The sequence below is a fragment of the Camelina sativa genome, chromosome 8, assembly GCF_030686135.1.
Source record: "Camelina sativa cultivar CO46 ecotype springtype chromosome 8, ASM3068613v1".
In the NCBI taxonomy this organism is placed as follows: Eukaryota; Viridiplantae; Streptophyta; class Magnoliopsida; order Brassicales; family Brassicaceae; genus Camelina; species Camelina sativa.
Genome location: NC_141887.1, coordinates 21,580,055 through 21,606,352, shown reverse-complemented (window position 1 = coordinate 21,606,352; position 26,298 = coordinate 21,580,055). Strand labels below are relative to the sequence as shown.

Genomic DNA, 26,298 nt, shown 5'->3' with positions numbered 1-26,298 from the left:
AAGATGCTAAGCGAAGGAATCAAGCTATAGTCCTTAAAGATAGTTTAATGGTGCTAAGATCAATCAACATACTTACAAATATTTTTCTATGCTTATTACCATGCATCGATCTAGTTCAACCTCCAACTAAAGATAGAGAACATCTCTTTCACATTCAATTAAGCGTTTGACGAATTCTTGCAAATGGAAGGTGAATCAAGCTCAATCGGTTTCAAGGGTAAGGCTTTTTAGTAAGGTGGTTTCAAACAAATTATTTGGGTTGTTTTCTCTCAAAAGAAGGAATGCTAGACAGTTGTGAAAATTATCTAAGACTGAGAACAATTTGGGCATACAAAGCTTAACTCTTGATGATCTACCCTTTTCTCATTCACTCTTTTTTTTTTTATTAAACCCCCTAGAATTAAACTACCCACATCCTTGATTTTAACTCTTTTTTTTTTATATTCTCTAAGGTTTAGACTTTTAGACTTTTAAACTTCTAGCTCTCTCTCTCCTTCTTTTTTTTTTTTTTTTTTTTTTTAGAGACTTAGAGCTAATTGATTCTAACCTTATGACTTTTTTTTTTTATTCCACAACCCAACCCCAAATAAACATTCTAACCACCTATCTTTCTAAACCGAATCTATTAGCTAGTTCAAATTCTAACTTAGCTAAATCAAGAGACAGTTCTTTGTCGTTCTCAATACTCTCAAGGTTTCACAACCTATAGCACAATGAAAGATGCCTCACTCAACAATTCACAACAAGGTTTGAAAGGAAGGTTTGGGTTCATGGGTAGGAAAAATGAATCGAGTTAAACGAAAAGATTGGTAAAAATGGAGTGCTAACCCGAGTTTAGAGTTACCATGAGCAAGTATTCAAGTTCCATAAGCAAGACAATTAAAGTTCAAATTAAATCCAATAATATAGAGATGTTCTAATGTTAAACAAGTGGAGGAAGCATTCAAAAGACACAAGGTTCTAAGCAAAGGTTTTTCATTTTTATTCCAAAGATTGATCTAGCAACAATGAACTGTGACTAAGGGCTATAGCTTCAATCCTAAGCTTTGATTTTAAACAAGGTAGTTTTAATCATTGTCCCCTACGATGCAAATGCAACAATCCTATATGAAACAAACTAGACTCAATCCTAATATGTAAATGCAAATACATGAACACTCTTTTTTTTTTTTTTTTATTATTATTATTAATAGTATATATATATATTTTTTAAATGCACATAGATGCAGACTCAAATGAATAAAAACTAGCATGCAAAAATTAGAGATGATAAAAATAAGAAAATAAAACACAATGTCAAATACATTCTAGGGTCGTCTGTGGCTTCAGCAGGTGCCGGTGTTTGTTCGTTAGAGAGCTCGGTGAGACGCACAGACGACTTACTCGGACCAGCATCCGAGGTGTTGATCGAGGAAGGGATCGCATAGTTCATCGGGTAGGGCATCGAGTAGTATGATGGAAGTGGTGGAAGAGGTCCATGAATGATCTCCCGTGTATCCACTCGCCGGGTGTATCGTGTACGGCATCGTGAATGGCATCTGGTAAGGTGGAGGGAAAATACCTGAGTAATCACCCGATTGGGTGCTTGATGGGTGCATCAGATAGTTCATCGTGTATCCCATCGGGTTGGGTATCGGGTAGGCGTCTGAATGGCTTCTCCGCGATACTTCAGGTCGGGTGACGTTCTTCTCAGCTTGGGGCTCGTATGATGATGCTCTGTAAGGTTCTGGAGGTGGCAGTCCTCGAGTTCCTCCTAACGGTCCGCTTCTCCCCATCCAAGTTGGTGCGAGTGCTGAGGTAGGAGCTGAGGCACAGCTTGCCTTGTCTTGCAACTCCTTGATTTGACCTCCCATAGTCTTCACCGAGCCGGTGAGATCTTTCACCTTTCTCACCAAAAACTTGTTCATCCTCTTCAGCCATCCGATCCTCTTGTGAGCTTCCCTCACTCCAACCGGTTGCTTTTGAGAGCACACATACTCTTCAAAATCGAAATCCTCCGAGCTATCTCCCTGTCTCTGCCCAGTCTCCTCTCTCTTCTCAGCTTCGGATTCCTCCTCCGGATTGTACAGCTCCTCCAAAGGTGGTGCAAAGTCGATGTTATCTCCCAACCGAACCTTGGTGCACATTACATTAGGTAGGATCATTTGTGCGGCTCCGGCGGTTGGATGGACAAACTTGAACAGCATCATGTTGTTAGGCCTCTCATAGGCCAAAAATCTCGCCAGCACGAGGTAGTCGACGTCAAGCCATCTAGGATCGTGCACTATTCATTTGAAGGGGACATCGCATGCCACCAAGATCGGTGTAATCAGTCCTCCAATGGAGATCTCTCCGCCTCCTTCTCTTCTTTTGACAGCCCATGATTTGAGGTAGATGAATTGGTCAAGTAACACAAACACCATACTAGTATCCACAACATCTCCTACTATTGGTGAGCCATCCCTATTGCTATCCAAAACTCCACACAGTGTAATGTCTAACAGCTGGAGCTCATGATCGTTCACATTCCCAGTCTCTTTTCTAGCAAAAAGAGTGCATGCAAGAGACTAGTGAAAATACCTCAAGACAGGGCTCCTTATTTGAGCGGATTTGGAGCTTGTCGACTTGTAGGGGAGCTTGTCTCCTATTGTCAGCCATAGGGATCTCATTTCCTCCTTGCTAACCTCCATTCTTTCTCCACTACCAGCTTTGAAGCCATATAACTTCTCCATCTCCTTGAAAGTGAGCCGGTACTCTTTGTTCCTCATAGAGAAGGTGATGAACCCGATCCCCCCATCGGGTAGTAGGGTCGGGTGGTCCTCAAAATAGTGCAGATGTAGTGTGGAGAGGAAGTGTATCGTCTCTTCCTCATAAGACTCGAGGTTAGCTCGCATCATCTTGCCCAGTTGGCACACATCAAACAGGTACTCGACATCTCTAGCGATACCCAATTGCTTCATCGTTTCTCGGTGAGGGTAGCGGGTACCAACAAAGCTCATCTTCTTAAAGACCTTGAATAGTCTTGCCGAAGTGTCCACCTCTTTTTGTTTCAGCCTCCGCGAGGCTTGGCGTGTCCTCTCTCTCTGCTCCTCTTCTCTCTCTCGGTCCTCCTCCTCTGCTTGTTGATCTTCTTCCTCAACTGCTCTCTCAGTTACCCTCTCAGCCTTCTCTGAAGCTGGTCTCTTCCCTCTTGCAATCGAGAGGTTTGGATCTCCCCTTGCTCTTCTCCTCCAGCATCAGAATCGACCTCCATGGGGTTGGTAAGGGTTCTTTCGGACGTAGACAGGTCCCTATGTCGAGGAGAATGGCGAACAGCACTCGCCATTGGACTCGGTGAGCGAACTCGGGGGCCTACTCGATCGGTTACTCGAGCATCAGGTCGGGTGGTGGATCGGGTTGAGCATCAGGTTGGGAAGGCAAAACGTCCAGCCAGCGGTTAGGAATGTGGAACATTTCCTCTCCCTTGAGACTCTCGAGCTTTGACGGCATCACCTCCGATTGTAGCAGCGGTGGAGGTTGATCTCCTTCCCTTCCGTTGATAGGTTTTCGCAGTTGGCTCCATGTTTGAATTCCTTGAGAAGAAAAGGGCTAAGTCTCGAGGTTAATAGGGTTAGTCCCAAAGAAATCAAATAAAACTCGAGTTGTAGAGAGAATAGAAAGTTTGGAAGCTAAAGAAACTCTAGGGTTTAGAGACAACTTATCGGTGATAATGAGGGAGAAGGGTTCGACTCCCTTAAATAGAGTAGGGTTTGGTTGGTGGGCTTCACTGAGAGTGGGCTTCCTTGTGGAATTCAGACTCCACTCGTCACCCGAGCAGGGACACGATCGGGCGTGTCGAGTACGGTGTCGGGTTGACCCTCGGGTTTCCCAATTTTCCTCTTTTCAATTTTCCATTTTTTTTTTAATGAAAATTCAAAAATAGAAAATAAGATAAAACAAATAAATCAAAATTAAAACAAACTCCGGAATTGAGGGTTGTAGGTAGAGTTTCCTGCCATTCCTAATCCGCCCCACCAACCCCGGACGGCTTAGTTTGTCCCAGCTTGAAAACAAAAGATCCCAAGTGAGCTTGTTTAAAGTCACTAAGCTTGACTCTCCATGCTCCTTAAGCATGGGGTCTATGTGGAAGAGGTTCTGGAATCCTCTCCACAATAGCAGGCTGGTTCAATAGATTTTCTAGGTTTTGTCCAGGTTCTAAGGCAAATGTGGTGTTGACCTCTTCAAGATGTTGCACCTTCCTTTGTTTGGTCTTTGTAGTAAAAGCTTGACTATCAATGGTTGGTCACCATGCTCCATTCTGATCTTACCTTGTTTCACCTCGATCACAACACCAACTGTTGCCAAGAATGGTCTTCCTAGAATCAGTGGATCGTCTGGTTCCTTGTCCATATCAAGGATCATGAAGTCGGTAGGGACTTCCACTCTTCCAATTCTGAGAGGCAGATTTTCCAGGATCCCTATCGGATGCCTCACTGTTGTATCTGCCAGAACCAAATACAAATTGCTTGGTTTAAAATCAGAGAATCCCACCTTGTTGGAAAATGACAGCGGCATAATGCTAACTGAAGCTCCAAGGTCGCACAAACAATTCTTGAAGATCCGAAGTCCTATCGAGCATGGCAATGTGAAAGAGCTAGGGTCTTCCAGTTTTTCCTCTATTCGCAGCTCAGGATCCAAGCACACTCCACCCTGAGAATCTCAAACCCAATCTCCTTGACAGCTTCCTTAACCTCATCCTCCAATCGAGCTGCCTCCTTGGCAATTTCCTCCTGACGCTCGTGTGGGGGCAAAAGTTTAGGTGGTGGAGCTTTACGCTTAGCCATTCGCTCTGCTAGCGCCTCCAGCTGGATGTCAAGTGCAGCATTGAATCTCTCCTCTAACTCCCCTTCTGCTGTTGCAGGTGGTTAAGGCTGATCTCGCTTCTCAACATCTACTCGATGCATCATCCGATCACCACCATCGTGTAGGTCATCGGGTTCCACTTCGGGTTGTTCTTTAGTTTGTGATTCTTGAACCAATGCTCGATCATCAACTCGATAAGTCTCCTCTGATGAAGGCTCGGGTTCATACTCGGATATATAGTACTTGGCCTCATTTTTCATTGGGTTTGCCACATCCTCCCCATCTTGATCATCACTATCCCCAGTGAGGTAGTCCTCATAGTCATCATCAAAGAAGATGGCTTGAGTGGCATAATCCTTGGGGTTTTGAACAGCCTTACCTGGGTGTTGGTTAATCTTTGGAGCTGGTTGTGTGTTGTGGTGGCCATCCAGGTATCTAACTTTAGTTTTGAGCGATTCGTACTTGGCATTGAGGGCATTGTATCCTGAGTCGATCTTGTTGCTCATCTCCGCAAACCGTTTCGCGATGTCCATAGATGCTGAAGCCTGATTCTGAATCATTTGCTGAATGAGTCTGTGCAACTCGGCTTCTTGTGATTGGTTCTGCGGACCTTGTGGTTGTTGGAATCCAGGTGGGTTGTTGTAGGTTCCAGAGTACTGCTGCTTAGGGTTCTGTTGGACCGGGTTCCCTTGAACTGCAGATGGGTAAGTTTGGTCCTGAGGATTGGCAACGTTCGGGTTCTGATAAGACAGATTCGGATTCGACTTGTAGTTGTTGTACCCTCTGTTGTAACCTCCTTGGTTGTTGATGTAGTTAACATCCTCTATCTGTGTAGTCTCCCCATCTTGTTGTAGAGACTGCTCTTCCTCTGATAGTGCATGAACATGCTTCTGCTGGTTGAGGAGTTTATCGAGCTTGTCATTGAGGGCTTTCATGTCCCTCTTGTACTTGGCATCTTCCTCTCCTGTAGATCGCACAGAGCGATCATATTCCTCATTGTAGTTGCCATCAGACTGAGCCAAGTTCTCCACTAGGTCCCAACCTTCATCGACATCCTTATTGAGGAAGTTACCATGACTTGCGGTGTCCAGCAACATCCGTATTTTTGGGACCACTCCTCTGTAAAGTGTGCTCAGCAACAAAGCATTGCTGAAGCCGTGATATGGACATCGAGTAGTGTATCCCTTGAAACGTTCCCAAGCTTCACTGAACGTTTCGTTGTTCTTCTGAACAAAGCCGGAAATGTCATTTCTCAGCCTTGCGGTTCTAGAGTTGGAGAAGAATTTGGCCAGGAATGCCTTCTTGCACGCTTCCCAAGTGGTAATGGACTCCTTAGAGAGCGATTTCTCCCAGATGTGTGCTTTGTCTCCGAAAGAGAATGGAAAAAGCCTGAGTTTGAAGCCATTCTCACTGACTCCGTTGATCTTAGTGATGCTACAAAGCCTATCAAATTCATCCAGATGATCCAATGGGTCCTTTATTGGCAATCCATGAAACTTATTACTCTGTATCATTTGGATGAGACTACTCTTGATCTCAAAATTGTTGTTCTGCACAGCTGGTGGCAAAATGCCATTCCTTTGAGTGTGAGTAGATGGAGCATCTCCTGCTCCTATATTGGTCCTTGCTTGAGGAGTTGGTGGACCGTTCTGATTATTCATCGTCTCCTCATTGATTGCTGGTTCCGGTTGAACTTGTTGTTGTCTGAGTAGCCGAGGTCTGTCGATGTTGTCGATGAAAGGACTCAGGTTCTGGCAACCTCTGGATCGTGTTTGCATGCACAAGTAGGTATCCGAGGGTGTACACGAGGATCAACTCGATCTAGGTGATCGACTGACTGGTCGGGTGGGTGCTCGGGTTGTACCTGAGATTCAAAACAAACAATGCGAAAGCAAACAAGTCAGTATCCGAACCAAATATAAACAAAAGAACTTGATCTAGGAAGTGCTGAAATTCTAAACGTAGCAAAATGAAATCAACCAAATGGCAACGACGCCAAATTGATAAGCAAGTTTTCACCCAGGGTATCAATTCCCTATGCAGTTATAGTACAAAGGGTTATCAATCCAAATGGTTGTCTATTGCTAGCAGGAAGCATATGATCAGAACAATACAAGTCAAGCCAAGCAGATAGGGTTTTTATTCTAAGAGTCCTAAAATAAATAAAAGAAAAGAATGTAAACAAAGAAACCACACGACCTAAGCACTCGAAGCAAGCAATCGAGTACCGGATCGAGTGGGGTGATCGAGTAAGCAAATGAGATATGAACAACTCGAGGTAGTACTCGATGCAGGTTATCTTGTAACTGATCGGGTAAGTAGTCGAGTAAGTAAAGAAAATGTAAACAAATAAAATACGAAAGCTCCTAAGGATGGGGTAATTGAATCCTAAGTATTCTAGACCAGTACGGATGCCTTACATGCCTCAAGCAATTATTTCCTAGACAATGAATCTCTAAAACCTTGTCACCACACTCTCGCACTAGCAACAATCAACCTTGATCACTTACCACACTCTCGCACTAGCAATATGAACAAGCAAGCATTAAGAACGATTCATTATTGTCAGTAAACTCAAACTCATCTAACTAAAGCATCCTAACCGATCAAGAACACAAAATCATCTATCCCATCCCTAGAAACATTACTACACTACTCGGACATGACAACAAGGAACATAATAACGAAAATGAATGAAAATTGCATTGTATTAAAAGATAGAGTAGAGTAGAAAGAGTACAAGATAGAAATCTAAGAAAACTATAAAAACTATGAAATAAAAATGCAAAAACGAAAAAGAAAATGTTTGAGTCGCTCAGTTCTCTCACAGAAGCTCTCGCTCTCTGGTTTGAGAGTATGCGGCGTGCTCGTTTGCGAGCTAGGAGAGGAGGGATTTATATATGGAAACCCCTTTGACCTAGCTTCCCAGACTTGCCCGATGGTCTACTCGATGGGGTACACGAGGGTGGAGTCGGGTTACTCCTCGGGTACATCTTCGGGTTGCTATTCCGGTTCTTGGATCTTCCTCGATCGTGTTGGGGTTCGGACGTGTTCTTGCAGCTCGATGGCTCCTTCGGGTACATGCTCGGATTGTCCTTGTTTTTCCCCATTTTTGGCTCTTTAGTACCTGATTTCATCCAAAATATGCAAATGCAGAAATGCAACACCTTAAATGGTCTAAAAGTGAATTCCTACAGTTAATGACCTAGAAATGCTAAGTTAGAGGTATGAACAATGCAAAATATGGACAAAAAAGGATGCTAAAAATATATAAATTAGAGAGTTATCAGTCACCATCTGCAATCTTACCTGAGTCACCCTTACCCTTACTCGCCAACTCTTTGTCAGAATATTCAGCTGCTTTATATAACTCAAAACTTTCCTCATTCCACTGATTTAGTTTGCTACCACCATCGAGTACTAAGTTCACATCTCCATGATGATACCAATCATTTTGCAGCTTTTAAGCCTCATCCATCCCCCTAGTTACAAGATGATCAACCACGTCGTGCCTGATTTGCATTCTACATTATGAAAATCTTTGCAGGGACATATAAATCATATTAATGTCCTCTCTCATAACCAGGATCGGCTCTTCAATGAATAAGAAATGGGACAAAATAAAGAACTTGGGAAAGTATCCAAACCCCAGCTGATACCTAACCTATATAAATTCATACCTTACGTGCATAGATGCACCCATGCCTTGTCCAACATTATATGTTCTAAGCTTAATTAAAACCTTTATAACAACATTAAAAAGTGTTCCAGATAAGTAAATAACTCAATCACATACCACAACAAATACCCTAATATCATTTCAAGTGCCCAACAAAACAATTACAGCCACAAAACAAAAAAAAAAACAAGACAAAACAACAACAATCACAACAAAAGAATAACCATAAAATTTGGTCGAAAGGGACTAACCTGAACTGTTGAGTACAACAAAAGTGAGCTTCAGTTCCCCAATGGCATCAACCACAAACACTTGACAAATAGCAAAACATTTCTAATTAGATATGCTTTGGAGATTTGAAAATTCTTAAAATCCCTAATTTGAATCAAATCTCTAATTCTCATAATCCGAAATTTGAATCAAATCCCTAATTTGAAAAATCCCAAAATCCCTAATTTGGATAAAATATCAGATCGATGCTCATAAACCCTATAATCGATAATTTCAATCCTTGAGAGTAAGAAGAAAAAAGCAAATTAGAGTAAATAGCAAAAACTTGTCTTCGATTTGAGAGTTGGGCTGGAGAATGTGTCTGCGGAGGAGCACGACTCATTTATGAATGCAAAACAAATAACCACAATAAATGAAAAACTTAAACACTTCATCAAACAAATACAATATTCCCTCTGTATCATAAAGGTTGATGTTTTAGGAATTTTTCTTGTATCATAAAGGATGATTTCTTTAGTGTATTTAATGCATTTTTATTTTTAAATTAAATAACTAATTAATTTTTTTACTTATATAATACATAATTAATTATATACATGCACTTGAATGACAAGTATGGGAAAAGTATGAGTAAATGAGTATTAAAAAAATAATAATACAACATTTATTATTTTTCTTAATCTTGGTGAAAATCCTAAAAAATCATCTATTATGATGCAGAGAGAGAATGTTTGATTAACGCCTAACGGTGAATAAAACAAATCTAGTTGGCTCTAATACCAAATATAAACTTATATGTAATCTATATGTCCCAAAGATCATCAAAATTTGATCTAATTCAACGATGAACATTTTTTTAGAGAAAAAGAAACACTAACCTTTATCCATTGCTTGACTATTCTTGATGATGGATCCAAGTCTTAAGTAAATGATTTTCTCTTCCCTTATTCCTTATTCCTTAACCTTAATCTCTTTTCTGTTGTGTATTTGGTTTGGTAGTGTTTCTCACGTTATGAGAACACAACCGTTGCTGTAACGATTCAACAGCCACACATATATATACATGTATATACATTCACTTTTGAAGAGCTGTACTGGTTCGTGTTAGCACCCATTAATAATGCATAGACATAACATATACATGTATATATATTACTTATAAAATATAATTAAGAGAAGGGAAGAGAGTTATCAATACACCCAAATTTTAATACATTAATCGAAACCGATTCATCACGAAATTGTCTTTAATATTAGAATCCACAATGTTAAATATAAACTTGAACTTTATTATTAAACCGATAAACACATAGGCCATGTAGAATATAAAACACCTATGAATCACTATTTCAATTGAATAGAAAGGTTCACGTCCTTACATATTGGTGCAAATGTTTGTCTTAGTGGATGCATGAAAAATTGTATTACAAATAAACTCAAAACATAGCTACACACTAAGTAGGTGGAGGACGAGGGAGCCGGTGCAACCAACGAGGGAGAACATACTGTGAAAAGAGGAGAGGGTTAGGAACACAGTTAAACCGTGGGATAAAGTAGCCACATTTGTTCTCCATATACTCGCTACACCTGTTAAAACTCAAGACGCAACCATCCATACACTTGCTATCGTCTTCGTTTTCCTTGTGAAGACTAAACGCTAATGTCCTCAAGTTAAACAAGACCATACCTTCCTTGTCCATGCACCACAGGTAGATGATCTCAGAGTTCAAAGGATGCATCACCACCGGGAAATAATCAATACCTAACAACTCGATCATAGAATCCAAGCTGACTTCCCATAAGAGCTGCCACGCCTCCTCAGGACCATCAGTGTACTTGACCAGCCTCCAAACCCGTAAAGTGCGGTTTTCATTTTCACGGTACTCGTTGTAATACACAATCGACCCTTCCGAGGTTGTAAAGGTTCTCCTAAAACGCCGCAACAGATCCTCTTTTCCACTATCGGGGAAAGATATGATACGACACCCATCATCAACATTACCTCCATAGAAATCATAGACCATAAAAGAAGAGATGAGGCTTGAAAACCAGTGAAGTATCCCATTCAAAGCAATCGACTTGCGGTGACCTAACCAGCGATGATGAAGAGGACAAGTCACGTTTTGATGTTCCCACTTCCCTGTGTCAGATGAGTAAATCACAAAACCGACTTGAGTACGATAGTGATTAATCACCAACACTACCTTGTAACTCACAACGATACCACTCCGCATCTTCGTAACCAATCTAGTGTCGCTGAAATGCTCCTGCAGCCGTAATCTCTCAAGATCTTCCAAAGAGAGGAAAGGAGGGAGAGGGACTCGAAACCACTCTTGAAACAAAGGGTTTCCAACGTAATACATAGGAGTATCATCGGCAGCTTCTAAGTAAACCAAGACCAATCCATCGGTGCAAGCCAAGACTTGTATCTTATTGATTGCTCTCTCGACAAAAAAACTCATGAAAGATCCCGGAGAACGAGCAAGTCCCCATGTTTTGCATCCATGATGACCCACGATTTCAAGTGTCAGCTTGTGAGGTTGCATCTGAATGATTGACCACGAGATTGAAGAAGATGAGTGGCGAGACATGAAGTGATCTCGGAAGAAGTCTGAATCGATCAAATCTTTCCATTCTTTGCACACTGATCTGAATCTTGCAATGCTTTTCAGCGGTAGTCGCACCAAGATAACAAACACCACTTCAGGAATATTCATTTCTGCAAACAAACAACATATAACTAATAAATTACATCAAACCAAACAAGAAAATGCTTTTTGTATAATAAAAATCTAAACACGTTGAGATTGATGGCTTCATGCGTATAATAATTAACATAATTAAACCAACAAATAACCAAATAAATACATGAAAAAGATAATACAAGAAAAATTTGGAGTCTTACCTGATTTCGTTGGGAAAGAGAGAAGACAAAAAGTACAAAAGAGGCTGTTATACAAAATAGATTATGTTATCGATATTGTGGGGTTGAAAGAAAAGTAGCTTACAATTATTTATAGAAATCGTAACTCGGAAATCACTAGGTTTAATATTAGGTCTGGGCATTGTAATAAACTGGAAATTAATTTTATGAAGATATATTTCTATATGAAATATAATATAAATATTTCAAAGAAAGAAAGATATATTTTTAGATATATATGTTTTTTTGACTACAAAGAAATAGTATTAAAAGCTTTCAAAAACTTTTTTGACTATTAAAATTTAACTTATCATGAGTAAGATTTTTTCTTTAAAAAAAAAAAAATTATTTTGTTCTTAAAGTCAATGGTTTTTCATATAATTTTGTCAAAATTAATGTTCATTCTATAAATGTTATTAATAAAATATCATAATTATACAATATAAACATTTCTACTTTATAAATATCTAAATCACATCATACATATATTGTAATAGTTTAATATCAGTGGTTCAATATAGAAAGAGTACCCCTTTTTAAAAAATACCACTTTTACTATGTCACTTTTCAAAAATACCTTCTCATAGTGTCCATTTTTAAAAATACCCCTTTTTAATAAATAAAATGACAAAATTCTATACCCTAAATCCGAAATACTAAACTCTATCCCCTAAAAACTGTACCCTAAATGTAAAATAGAGAACCCAAACCTAAAATATTAATTTAACATATTGTAGTTATGTAAAAGAGGGTAAAAATGAAAATGTTCAAAAAATGGTATTTTTTAAAAAGGTATCCCAAAAGAGAAATTTCAAACAAAATAGATAAGGGCCCGTAAGATGTGCGAGTTTTAAAATTGTTGAAGAAAATAAATCCTAAACCCTAAACAATTTTTTAAAATATATAAAAAAAATATTTCCTGAAGTAAATATATAAATATTTTTAGTTAGAGAAAAAATCATATTTGTATTTACGTTCATACACTTATTTATATTTTACATTTTAAATATATTATAACAATTATTACAATAATCTAAAGCTAAATAATATCCCACCAAAACTTTTGCCAAATACTCATCATTACAAATATTATTATTGTCAAATTTCAAGAACATTTCACAACTTATTACAAAATATTTTACATGCAAAAAAATTCATCAAAAAAATATATAATTAATAACAACGTACAATTTTACTGTATAATTTAACATTAAAAATAGAGAATTTGTTAAAAATACCCTTTTTGGGATACCCCTTTTCAAAAATACCCTCTTTTTTGAACATTTTCATTTGTACCCTCTTTTACATAATTTCAATGTATTAATTTTTAGATTTTTTTTTAGGTTTGGGTTCTCATTTTACATTTAGGATATATTTTTGAGGGGTTAGGGTTTAGTATTTGGAGTTTAGGGTTTAGAATTTAGTGATTTTATTCATAGAAAAGGGGTATTTTTGAAAATGACCAACATGAAAAGGTATTTTTAAAAAGTGACATAGGAAAAAGGGTATTTTTGAAAATCCCCCTTAAAAAAATGCTTTTACACCTAAATTATTTTATGTAAAAGTATGCTCTTTATCCCACATATAAAATGTCTTTTAAACAAATTAAACAAATTTTATGTTGGTTTACTTTCATTTTGGCATAATTATAGTTCTTATAATTACTAAAATTGTTTTGTCACAAAATTTTTTTAATCATGAATTTTTTTACACCATAGATATTTTGGATGAACAACTGGTGAAAATTATCTACTCGAATACAATGATTTTATGACCAACCCAGTAAAAAATTTTTATTGAGAAATTGAAAAATAAAAATTGATAATCATGATGGTATATATAAGTCTTAGAAAATTAAGATATACAAAATATAAACTTTATAAACGATCCAAAAGATGACATATGTCATAATCACGGTAAAGGATCGATGACCTGTTTACTCCTCAGAAGTATCACATTGTACCAAAACTACTTAGAACTATGACCTTGTCTCAAATATTCTTGAATCGTAAGTTCTCAACTTATTTCTACCCGAATCAAAAGTTCTCATATATTTCTCTATATACTTGGGTTTAAAGGGTTTACGAACCAAATCAGTTAAAAAACTACATAAATCCGGTTTGAAACCAATTTTAAAACGGTTTACCGTTCTAACTTCCCAAGTTTGAAAATCGTTTTTCAATTACTCGATCAAGTAGCTTTTGTTTCAGTACAGGAATCATTTACATTCTCCAGAAGAGAAAACTCTTGATTTTCACCAGAAACACTAACCATGAACTAATCTTCGAAACTTATAACGCTACTAACTCACTTTTGGAACCTCCATCAGTGTCTCCATCCTCGATTAATTTAGCGGGCTTTTTATACTTTGATTCCATTTCATTGCATATGATAGTTTCCATTGAAGAACATGCACGAATCAAAGACCCACAATAGATAAGCAAAATTATATCAGAAAAAAGATAAAAGATCAAAGCTTTCGATATAAACATGTAAATTTATGTAGATATAATGTTATTTTCTTAATTAGCTGTCATATTACGTTTCAAAAATAATAATTCTTTTGACATAACTTATGTTATTCTTTTTAGATTTGTTATTCTATTTATTGATTAATAATAATATACATGTTTAATGGATTACTTTTTTGTTTATACATCTCAAAATCTAATTGAGAAAACACGTAATATAATTAGCGTACAATGAAAAATATATTAGTTTTGTTAGTTTTCTTTTTTGATTTAGGAAATTTCTTTTTAGATATAAACATGTAAATTTTATGTAGATTTAATGTTATTATCTTAATTAGCTGTTATGAAAAAATAATTTTTGACACATGTCAATATCTCATCAGTATACTTGACACATGTCATGATTCTGTTAATGGATTACTTTGAAAACCAAAATTTATATAATATGATTCTCATCTTTTTATAGGACTTTATTTTGGTAAATTATATTTATCTCAAAGGGCTCGAGCATGATAAATTGTATATTAATAATACAAGAATATGACTGGTACTTGGTTACATCACAGAACAGTAAAACATTCTGATGCGGAAATCGATCCTACCAACCATACCATTGAACCAGATCCTGTACCATATCCTGTACCAGAAATACGAGAAGGCCCTAGGACACGATCAAAGGCTAAATAGTTAAGGATGAGGTTTAACCTAGCCGTTCAAGACATCGTAAGCTCCCTAGAGCTGAAGGACGTCAACTGGTTTGTACCACCATCATGTCGCCACAACATATATTATCACATTGCCGAGGAAGATCTTGCTGAAGCCTTCACCCAAATGAGCCTTGATCAAACCAGTTTCCCAGGTATGAAACCTCTTTTGGCAGGTCAAGGAACCTCAAGAAGCCAAGAGAAGACATTGGAGCTGCAAGAGACATCAGACACAAGCTACACCTCCGAAATCGATCAAGATAGTGAAGATCAAGACCAAGACATAGAGGACATGGACGAGCATCAAGAGACTGATCAAGATACTCTAGAGGAACTATAGGAAGACCCCTACTTCAAGAAACAAGCCAACAAACAAATACAAGAAAAGACTCTTGAAGTAGTTCATCGAGTAGTACAAGAAGTGGTTCAGAGAACATCTATTGGGCCTAGATCGCATCCAGGTAAGTCCTATTCAATATTTTCGATTCTTGCAGGTTCCACCAACCCCAACAACGGCTAGAAGGCGTGCTCATCAAGAGAGATCAAGTCTACTTTAGTATTTTATTTAATTAGTTAATTTATTTTCCAAAAACAATGGTTTTGTGTTTTATTTTATTTGCTTTCCTTTTTTATATTATTTTGCATTTATTTTCGGCCTTAGGACTAGCTGAAGGACTCTTATAAAGTCCCCCTTGCAGCAGTTGTACGATTTTTCACCTTTTGATATTAATAAAACGCTGAATTTTCTTACTTTTTTTCTTTAAGTGTTCTTAAGAGAATAAGCTTGTTCTTTGTCTTGTGTGTGAGATTCCACAAGGCTAAGTTCGTGTACTGTATCAGAGACCAATCACATCTCTGTGGTGTACTTCGCTCCGCCAACACTTCCCTTCATCGATCCCACACGAGAGAAGCGACCACCATCGTGTCAGATCTACATCATCGACCATCTTTCCTTCACAAGAGAGAAGCGATCGCCAGCTTGTGAAGCCATCATCTCTATCCGATACAAGTCTCACCACCGAGTCTTGTATCATCTGGTATCAGAGCACAGTTCATGATGTTCCCTTGCATTTGATTTATAGCTTTTGTTTTATTTAACCAAAAAAAAAATTAAGCACCTCAATTCGTCACAGCCTTGTCTCTAGCTTGTTTAGTTTTATTTATAAACCTTAAATCAAAAAATAAAAAAAAATATTGCAGTTTGTTTCCTTAAGTCGTTTGTTTCAGTGTCTCTATTAGTTGTTGTACTAGTTCATCTCGCATTTAAAAAAAAAAGTTTTATTTTATTTTTATTTGGGATTTCCTTTCAATTTCTGTGGTACGTTGATCCTTTGTTGTTTTTGTCTAAGCGCAGATCCGTTCTAGACACTCATTATGGGAGAAAACATACAAATACCCCAAGACGCCATGATGCAAATGATGAGAACCCTCACAGAGCAGTTGAGAGGGCTTGGCTATAGGATAGGCCGTTTGGAGCAACCTCAGCCGAGGGTTGATGATGGACCAGTCTCGGAACGTACGAATGTCCGCAACGAGGAGGAAGAATCCCTTGACATGGATGATGATGATATTGATCCACCACCAGATCCATTACGGCGTCAACATCAGCGGAGAGAAGATCCTTTGATGCGGAACCACGCTCGAGAGGTAGAACCACGAGAACAAAACCGAGATGTCAAATTAATACCTTCTACTTTTGCAGGAAAGTCTAATCCGGAGGTTTACATGGACTGGGAGAGACGTATGGAGTACATATTCCAATGTTATGGCTATGGAGAAGCTCGAGAAGTAGCCCTCGCATCGGCGCAGCTCACCGACAATGCCTTGTCATGGTGGGATAGAAGGAGGCAGAGGTTTGCTACCATCAACAGTTGGGGTGATATGAAGTACCTCTTGAGGTTGAGGTATGTCCCTGATCATTATCAACGAGACTTACAAAAACGTTTTAGAAAATTGTCTTAGGGAACAAGGATTGTGGATGAATATTTTGAGGAGTTTGAGAAGCTCATGAACTCATTGGACCTAGAAGAATCGAGAGAGTCCCTAATGGCTCAATTCATTGATGGCTTACAAGAGCGTATAGCCCGAAAGGTGGAGACATCGAACTACAGCAGCCTACATGAACTACTTCACAAGTCTGTACAAGTGGAGCAGCAAATCCAGCGTAAGATGTCTTTAAGGAACCGCACTAGAAACAACACGCCTTGGAATGCAAGCAACAGTCGGAGTATGGACAAAGGAAAAATCGTAGACAACGACTCTAGGTTCAAGAACAAGTCTAGTGAGGCACCTAAAACCTCTAAACCCGAACCAGGTAAGTTCCCTAACACTAGTCAATCCCGTACCCGTTACTTGTTTTAAATGTCAAGGCAGGGGACACATGGTGAGAGAATGTCTGAACCAAAGGGTGATGATTGTCATACCTAGTGGAGACTATGAGTCTCAAGACGAGCAAGATGAGTGCCAGACTGATCTGGAGAATGACGTGGAGTATCCCGACGTAGGAGAAATCCTTGTGATCCAGCGTATGCTAAGTGTACTTGTCGACCCCGAGGAGAAAGTTCAAAGGGAAAATATATTCCACACTCGATGCACTAATCAAGAACAAGGTATGTAACTTGATTACTGATGGAGGTTCATGTACTAATGTTGCTAGCAAGTATATTGTGGACAGGTTAGGTCTTCAGAAAACAAAGCACCCGAGGCCATACAAACTTAAGTGGCTTAACGATGACACCGAGCTGAAAATTGCTGAACAAGTTACTGTATCATTCAGCGTCGGGAAGTACCAGGATCAAGTCATTTGTGATGTAGTTCCAATGAGGGTCGGACATCTTATTCTTGTAAGACCATGGCAGTTTGATCGAGCTACAACTCACGACGGCCGAAAAAACCATTACACTTTCACGCACAATGACCGTAAGTTCAACCTTGCCCCTCTAAGTCCTTCTAAAGTTCATGAGTTGCAAAAACACATGAACAAAGAGGTCGAGGTAAGGACTTTATTTGAGATCCAATGATATCTATAAAACCATTAGGGCCCAAGGCACCGTGCTACTAATGCTGTTCAAAGAATGTTTAAGTACAGGTACATGTGAGCTTGAACTACCCGCTGAAGTACAAGCTGTACTTAATCAATACCAAGACGTGAATCTGGAAGAGATACCCCCATGATTACCCCCTATTTGTGGCATTGAACATCAGATCGATCTTGTACCAGGTTCTGCTCTACCTAACAAACCAGCTTACAGAATGAATCCAGAGGAATCTAAGGAGTTAGAGAAGCAAGTGCGTGAACTCATGGACAAAGGGTACATCAGAGAGAGCCTCAGCCCGTGTGCGGTACTAGTTCTCTTGGTTCCAAAGAAGGATGGCACATGGAGGATGTGTGTAGACTGTCGAACAATCAACAACATCACCATCAAATATCGACATCCTATCCCGAGGCTAGATGGCATGTTGGACGAGTTAAGTGGTGCAATCGTCTTCTCCAAAATTGACTTGAGGAGCGGCTATCACCAGGTCCGAATGAGGGAAGACGACGAGTGGAAAATCGCATTTAAAACCAAGCAAGGTCTCTATGAGTGGGTTGTCATGCCATTTGGGTTAACCAACGCCCCAAGCACCTTCATGCGACTAATGAACCAGGTTCTAAGGTCATTTATTGGTAAGTTTGTTGTTTTTTATTTGGATGACATACTTATTTACAGTAAGTGCCATTCTGATCACATTAAACATCTAGAGTTAATTTTGAAAACGCTTCGGAAGGAAGGCCTTTATGCTAACCTAAAGAAGTGCTCCTTTTGTACTGATAAGTGTGTGTTCTTAGGTTTTGTAGTGAGTAAATAGGGCCTACAGGTGGATGAGGAGAAAATTAAGGCAATAAGAGTATGGCCTACTCCAACTTCGATTGGACACGTTCGTAGCTTTCATGGCCTCGCAAGCTTCTACAGAAGGTTTGTCAGGGATTTTAGTACAGTGGCTGCACCAATTACTGCCGTGATCAAGAAAAACGTGCATTTCTCATGCGGAGAATCTCAAGAACAGTCCTTCAACACGTTGAAAGAGAGGCTCACACAAACACCGGTCTTAGCCCTCCCAGATTTTGAAGTTATGTTCGAAGTAGAGCGTGATGCATCAGGCTTGGGAATTGGAGCTGTACTACATCAGAGAAAAAGACCCGTGGCTTTCTTCAGTGAGAAGTTGATTGGAGCTACGTTGAACTATTTGACCTACGACAAGGAGCTTTATGCCTTAGTTCGAGCACTGGAAACGTGGCAACACTACTTGTTGTCCAAGGAATTCATCATTCACACCGATCATGAAACACTTAAGCACCTCAAGGGTCAGACTTCACTCAAGAGGAGACATGCGAAGTGGTTGGAGTTCATTTAGACGTTCCCATACGTGATAACGTATAAGAAAGGCAAAGAGAATGTGGTTGCTGATGCTTTGTCAAGGAGGCATGCTCTTATAGCTACTATGGAGGCTAAAGTAATGGGTTTTGAGCATATCAAGGAGTTGTACAAAGATGATCCAGAATTAGGAGAGTGCTATAAGGAGTATGGCAAAGGAGCATATCAAGCATTCTATCTGCAAGATGGGTTCCTATTTTGGGACAAGCGGTTGTGTATTCCTCAAGGTTCCATGCGAGAATTGATACTTACCGAAGCAGATGGTGGAGGTTTGATGGGTCACTTTGGTGTCGACAAGACCTTGGCCGTGGTTATGGAACACTTCTTTTGGGCCCAACTCAAGAAAGACGTTGAGAGATTTTGTGCTCGATGTATTGTTTGTCACAAAGCAAAATCCAGGTTACATCCTTATGGTCTTTACTTACCATTACCTATTCCTAACGCCCCTTGGGTAGATATTTATATGGATTTTGTCTTAGGATTGCCAAAGGTTAAACACAAAGATTCAATCTTTGTTGTCGTGGACCGGTTCTCCAAGATGGCACACTTCATCCCATGTGACAAGACCAATGATGCGACTCCATGGAATTCAAAGGACAATAGTCTCTGATCGTGACACCAAGTTCTTGAGTCACTTTTGGAAGACACTTTGGAGAAATTTAGGTACCAAGATTCTATTCTCTACAACTTGTCATCCCCAAACGGATGGACAAACTGAAGTGGTAAACTAAACTCTCTCTACTTTACTTAGAGCCACTCTTGGTAAATATATGGCAACATGGGTTGATTGCATTTCTTTTATAGAGTTTGCTTATAATCGTGCTGTCCACGCGGCTACAAAACTATCTCCTTTTGAGATAGTCTATGGAATTAACCCTTTGTCTCCATTAGATTTAGCACCCATTCCTCAGATAGAACAAGTTTGCCAACATGGGCTAAGAAGAGGAGAAATCATCAAGAAGTTGCATGACAAAGCCAAAGCAAATTTGGAAAAGAAGAATGCCGACAACAAACGCAAGGCTGATTCGGGGAAGAAAGGAGATGTTGTTCAAACCAGGATATTGGGTCTTGTTGCATATGAGGCCTGAGAGATTTCCAACACAACGAGCCTCTAAGTTATCACCAAGAGGCGATGGTCCATTTAAAGTTCTTGAGAAGATCAATGACAACGCCTACTGTTTGGGGCTACCAAAGGAGGTAAAAATTTCTCACACCTTTAATGTAGCTGACTTGTCTGCTTATGGCCCAGGAGATTCAGTTTTGAGGACAAAACATTCTGAAGAGGGAGGGAATGATACGGACATCGATCCTACCAACCATACCATTGAACCAGATCTTGTACAACATCCTGTACCAGAAGTACGAGAAGGCCATATGACACGATCAAAGGCTAAACAGTTAAGGATTAGGTTTAACCTAGCCGTTCAAGACATCGTAAGCTCCCTAGAGCTGAAGGACGTCAACTGGTCTGTACCACCATCATGCCGCCACAACATATATGATCACATTGCTGAGGAAGAGCTTTCTGAAGCCTTCACCCAAATGAGCCTTGATCAAACCAGTTTCCCAGGTATGAAACCTCTTTTGGCAGGTCAAGGAACCTCGAGAAGCCAAGAGAAGACATTGGAGTTGCAAGAGACGTCTAACACAAGCTACACCTCCGAAAGCGATCAAGATAGTGAAGATCAAGACCAAGACATAGAGGACATGGACGAGCATCAAGAGACTGATCAATATACTCTAGAGGAACTCCAGGAAGACTCCTACTTCAAGAAACAAGCGAACAAACCTATACAAGACAAGACTCCTGAAGTAGTTCATCGAGTAGTACAAGAAGTTTTTCAGAGAACATCTATTGGGCCTAGATTGCATCCAGGTAAGTCCTATTCAATATTTTCAATCCTTGCAGGTTCCACCAACCCCAACAACGGCTAGAAGGCGTGCTCATCAAGAGAGATCAAGTCTACTTTAGTATTTTCTTTAATTAGTTTATTTACTTTCCAAAAACAATGGTTTTGTGTTTCATTTTATTTGCTTTCCTTTGTTTTATTATTTTGCATTTATTTTTGGCCTTAGGGCTAGCTGAAGGACTCTTATAAAGTCCCCCTGAAGCAGTTGTGCGGTTTTTCACCTTATGATATTAATAAAACGCTGAATTTTCTTACTTTTTCTCTTTAAGTGTTCTTAAGAGAATAAGCTTGTTCTTTGTCTTGTGTGTGAGATTCCACAAGGCTAAGTTTGTGTATTGTATCAGAGACCAATCACATCTCTGTGGTGTACTTTGCTCTGCCAACACTTCCCTTCACCGATCCCACACGAGAGAAGCGACCGCCATCTTGTCAGATCTACATTATCTCTATCCGGTACAAGTCTCACCACTGAGTCTTGTATCACATTCACATTTGAAATTTGATTAAAACTTAAAAAAAACAGAATACAAAAATCAAGAAGGCTTCGGACGGAGAAGACGGTGCGGCCAACGAGGGAGATCAAACTGTGAAGCAAGGAGATGGTTAGAACTACCTTGAAACGATGGGATAAAGCAATTGGAAACGTTCTCCATATACTAGCTGCAACTGTTAAAACTCAAAACGCAACCATCCATACACTTCCAAACGTCTTCAGTTTCCTTAATTGTGAAAACTAAACACTTTAGTCCTCAAGTTAATAAATGAGGTTTTGATTAATTGAAATTATGGTGATGGCAGGAAGATATACAACTTATGAAGAACATAGGAATGTATGCTTACAGATTCTCCATTTCTTGGTCCCGCATCTTTCCAAGTATGTATTTCTAATCTTGTTGTGTTTTGTTTTGTTTTAGAATCTACTTTACATTGAGTAATGTAATGTTACTATATAAGTACTAAGTATGAAATTTTTAAAAACTCAAAGTGTGATAATAATACTATGGCCCTGTTTGTTTTAGTGTCGAGCGACTCTTTGCAGCGACTATTTCTAAAACACTGAATTTTGATTTTTTTGTTTTTGTTTTTTAAGTTAGGTTGTGTTGTACAGAGAAGGAAAAATAAGAAAAGTATAGATCTGAATTTTTTTGTCAAATGGCAATTTGATTTGGTTTTGCCAATCTGTAAAATTAAAAAAATAAGCGACTGTCGCTGTTTTAAGCAAAGACATTGGGTTTTGTCACTCCTTTAACTGGTGATTCCAAATTTTTAAAATTCAGATCGCTGCGACAGAAAGTAGAAAAAATGAAAAAGAGATAAAAAAGATCTGAAAGTAACTTTCCGAACAGATGGCGTGGGACAAATAAACGAAGCTGGAATCGATCACAACAACAAACTCGTAGATGCTAAAGGTAATTTCTTTATTTATTTTTTGTTGCTTGATTTTTAGGGTCTAAGTCTTATAATAATCATACATTAGATGTCGTCTATTTATTATGAACATTTTTTATATATATTAAACTATGGTTGGTCGAGTTCCACTTGTAATAAACAAAATAATTGTAGGGCTCGAGCCGTACGTGACTTTGTACCATTGGGACATTCCTCTCGGGCACTCCATGATCGATACCTCCGTTGGCTATATCAATTTAGATTTCTATATTTATGAAATTTATATATCCCAAAAATCATCTAGATTACATCTAATATAACCATAAACACTTATTTACAGAAGAATAAACACTAACTTTGATCCATTGTTTGACTATGTTTGATTATGGATCCTAATCTTCAGTAATTGATTTACTCTTCCCTTATTCCTTATTGCTTTCACTTGATCTTTGATAAAGAAGATCAATAATCTTCTTTTTTGCTGTGTATTTGGTTTGGTAGTTTTCTCACATCTTTGATAAAGAAGATCAATAATCTTCTTTTTTGTTGTGTATTTGGTTTGGTAGTTTTCTCACGTTATGAGAACACAACTGTTGTTGTAACGATTCAACAGCCACACATATATATACATGTATATATAGTCACCTTTGAAGAGTTGTAATAGTTCATAATAACACCCTTTAATAATGCATATACTTAACATATACATGTATATATATTACTTATATAATATAATTAATTATAGAGAAGAGGGCTTAGGGTTTACGGTGTTGTCTTTGATATTATAATCCACAGTATTAAATATAAACTTAAAATTTACTATTAAACCGAAAGACACATAGACCACATAGAATATAAAACACCTATGAACCGCTGTTTCAATTGAATAGAAAGGTTCATGTCCATACATAATGGTGCAAAATTTTGTTTTAGAGGATGCATGAAAAATTGTATTACACATAAACTCAAAACATAGCTACACACTAAGTAGGTGGAGGACGAGGGAGCTGGTGCAACCAACGAGGGAGAACATACTGTGAAAAGAGGAGATGGTTAAGAACACAGTTAAACCATGGGAAAAAGTAGCCACAACCATATACTCGCTACACCTGTTAAAACTCAAGACGCAACCATCCATACATTTGTTATCGCCTTTCGTTTTCATTGTGAAGACTAAACGCTAATGTTCTCAAGTTAAATATAAACTTGAACTTTATTATTAAACCGAAGGACACATCAGCCATATAAAATATAAAATATTTTTACATTCTCCCACTTGGTATTTTTGTCAATTTAATGGTTTAATAACTTTAATGCGCACTTTAATATCAAGTTCTCTTAACCTTTAATGACTTAAATAAAATCAAACTGATCGAATCATGGCGGTCACACGTCATTGAACGACATACTCCCTTCCATGTATCACAAATCAATTCCAATTTAATATTATTTTTTTATATATATTGAGAAGAACCTTAATTCTCAAAATAGTTATGTTATCTATAAACCATAAATGTCTACACATCCTTTAATGATAACATGTTTAATAAAAAAAAGAAAACATAACTTAAAGTGAATTCATAGTGTCTAATAAATAACAAGGATCCTATAATCAAAAGACCAAGGTCTTATCTATAACACCCATACACTCTACATGGCCAATGAACACATTGGGTGGTAATCCCTTAGTTAGCGGATCTGCAACCATCATATTCGTCCTTATATGACAAATAAGTACTTTATCTCCATGTGTTTAGCACCTTTTAAGTAATAGTAATTCTTTGAAAAGAAGACAGCTGCGGAACTATCACAGTAAATTTTCAGAAGCTTTTCTATGTTGTCGACAATCCGAATCCCTGAGATAAAGTTCCACAGCCACAACGAATGACTTGTGGCCTCAAACCACGCCACAAATTCTCCCTCCATAGTGGAAGAATCAATGATAGACTGCTTTCCACTTTTCCACGATATTGCTCCTCCAGCTAACAAGAACAAATATCCAAACGTCAATTTTTTACTATCAACGCATCCGACATTGTCTGAATCTGAATATCCAATGACCTCGAGGTCATCAGATCTCCTTTATGTAAGCATGAGCTCTTTGGTGCCTTGCAAGTACCTAAGAACCTTCTTTGCAGCCTTCTAGTGGTCCATTACTGGATTACTTTGATATCAATCCAACATACCAACAACAAAACTGATATATGGTCGAGTACTTGTTTGAACATAGTTCAAACTCCCAACCACTGATGCATAAGAAATTCTTTCCATTTCTTTACATTCCAATTCATTTCTTGGACATTGCATTTTATTGAACTTGTCCCCTTTCTGAATTGGAATTTTACCAACAGAGCATTCACTCATTCTATATCTTTCTAAGACCTTATTGATATATCCTTTCTGAGACAAACTTAGCAATCAAAGTGATCTATCTTGAATTATTTCTATTCCGTTCACATAAGATGCCTCACCCATATCTTTCATTTCAAAGTTCTTAGATATATACTTCTTTATGTCATGTAGCATACCCATATCATTCGCAGCAAGCAAAATATCATCAAAATATAAGACTAAAATTACAAACTTGCTCCCACTGACTTTTATATAGATGCATCGGTCAACGATAACCTCCACAAACCCATATGACGTAATGGTATCATTAAACATCAAATACCATTGTCTGGACGCTTGTTTAAGTCCATATACTTCCTTTTTTTTCAGCTTACACGCCAGATGTTCATTTCCTGTGGCCACAAACCCTTCAGGCTGATCCATATATACTTATTCCTCAATCTTTCCATTCAGGAAGGAGGTTTTCACATCCATTTGGTGAAGCTCCAGATCATAGTGAGCCACCAAATTCAACTCAATTCTAAGAGAATCCTTCTTTGAAACTGGAGAGAAGTCTCTTTATATTTAATGCCATCTTTTTGGGTGATACTTTTGGTGTAACGCCCCGATTGCCACCTCTTAGTAGGCCCCATGTCTAATACCAGTCCATGAGCCCACCTTTCTTAATGGGCCTCACGTCCTCTCACTAGGCCCGTGAGCCCATCTCTATCTGACGGCCGGTTTGCTACGTCTAGGAAGTTTGAAAGACTTGTTACCGTCCCTACAAATCACCACATGATCTTTAACTGTAATTTGTCCTCACTCGCACAAGTTTCGACAATCACTTCCCAGAAAGTCATCCATCCTAAGACTACTCAAGCATAAGCACGCTTAATTGTGGAGTTCTCTCAGGACCCTTGACTAATAAGATAAGTGCACTTTAGTGACATAGGTGGCCAAATCAATTCTTTTAAACCTCTCTGCAAGTCTTTGAAACTGAGGTGTTACAATTCACCCCCACTAACAGATCGCAATGTCCTCGTTGTGCACCAAGAACGTCACCCCCGACGGTGTGAGCCCACTCGACTCCACACTTGTCTAGGTTCGGCTCTAATACCACTTGTAATGTCCTGACCGCCACCTCATAGTGAGCCCCATGTCTAATCCCAATCCATGGGCCCACCTTCTTTAATGAGCCTCACATACTCTCACTAGGCCCTTGAGCCCATATCTATCCGACGGCCAGTTTGCTACGTCCGGAAGGTTTTAAAGACTTGTTATCGTCCCTACAAATCACTACATGTTCTTTCCCTATGTTTTGTCCTCACTCGCACAGTTCCGACAGTCACTTTCCGGAAGGTCACCTATCCTGAGACTACTCTAGCATAAGCACGCTTAACTGTGGAGTTCTTCCAGGACCCTTG

At 38.6% G+C, this 26,298-nt stretch overlaps 1 protein-coding gene, 1 non-coding gene and 1 pseudogene across 3 annotated transcripts; 1 reads left to right on the top strand and 2 right to left on the bottom strand.

Annotated features, from left to right (window-relative positions):
* The first annotated feature begins 5,973 nt into the window (after window positions 1–5,973).
* On the top strand, window positions 5,974–6,080 carry LOC147940286 (small nucleolar RNA R71). Its single transcript, XR_015564811.1, has one exon. It is a non-coding gene; the product is annotated as a small nucleolar RNA R71 (small nucleolar RNA).
* A 3,919-nt stretch (window positions 6,081–9,999) lies between these two features.
* Window positions 10,000–11,785, bottom strand: LOC147940285 (putative F-box protein At3g23950 pseudogene; annotated as a pseudogene). Its single transcript, XR_015564696.1, has 2 exons — window positions 11,637–11,785; window positions 10,000–11,450 (listed from the first exon to the last, which is right to left on the bottom strand). The product of XR_015564696.1 is annotated as a putative F-box protein At3g23950 pseudogene (transcript).
* Window positions 11,786–24,262: 12,477 nt separating this feature from the next.
* On the bottom strand, window positions 24,263–24,907 carry LOC147940284 (secreted RxLR effector protein 161-like). The gene is made up of 2 exons (XM_087461241.1): window positions 24,730–24,907; window positions 24,263–24,588 (listed from the first exon to the last, which is right to left on the bottom strand). Exons 1-2 carry the CDS (start codon window positions 24,905–24,907, stop codon window positions 24,263–24,265), a joined length of 504 nt encoding a protein of 167 aa, XP_087317367.1.
* Between the last annotated feature and the right edge of the window lie 1,391 nt (window positions 24,908–26,298).

Coding starts and splice junctions, on each gene's coding strand:
- LOC147940284 (XM_087461241.1), bottom strand. CDS start 24,907: ATGAGTGAATGCTCTGTTGGTAAAATTCCAATTCAGAAAGGGGACAAG. Junction 24,589..24,729: donor ATATATCAGTTTTGTTGTTG/GTATGTTGGATT, acceptor TTGGATATTCAG/ATTCAGACAATGTCGGATGC.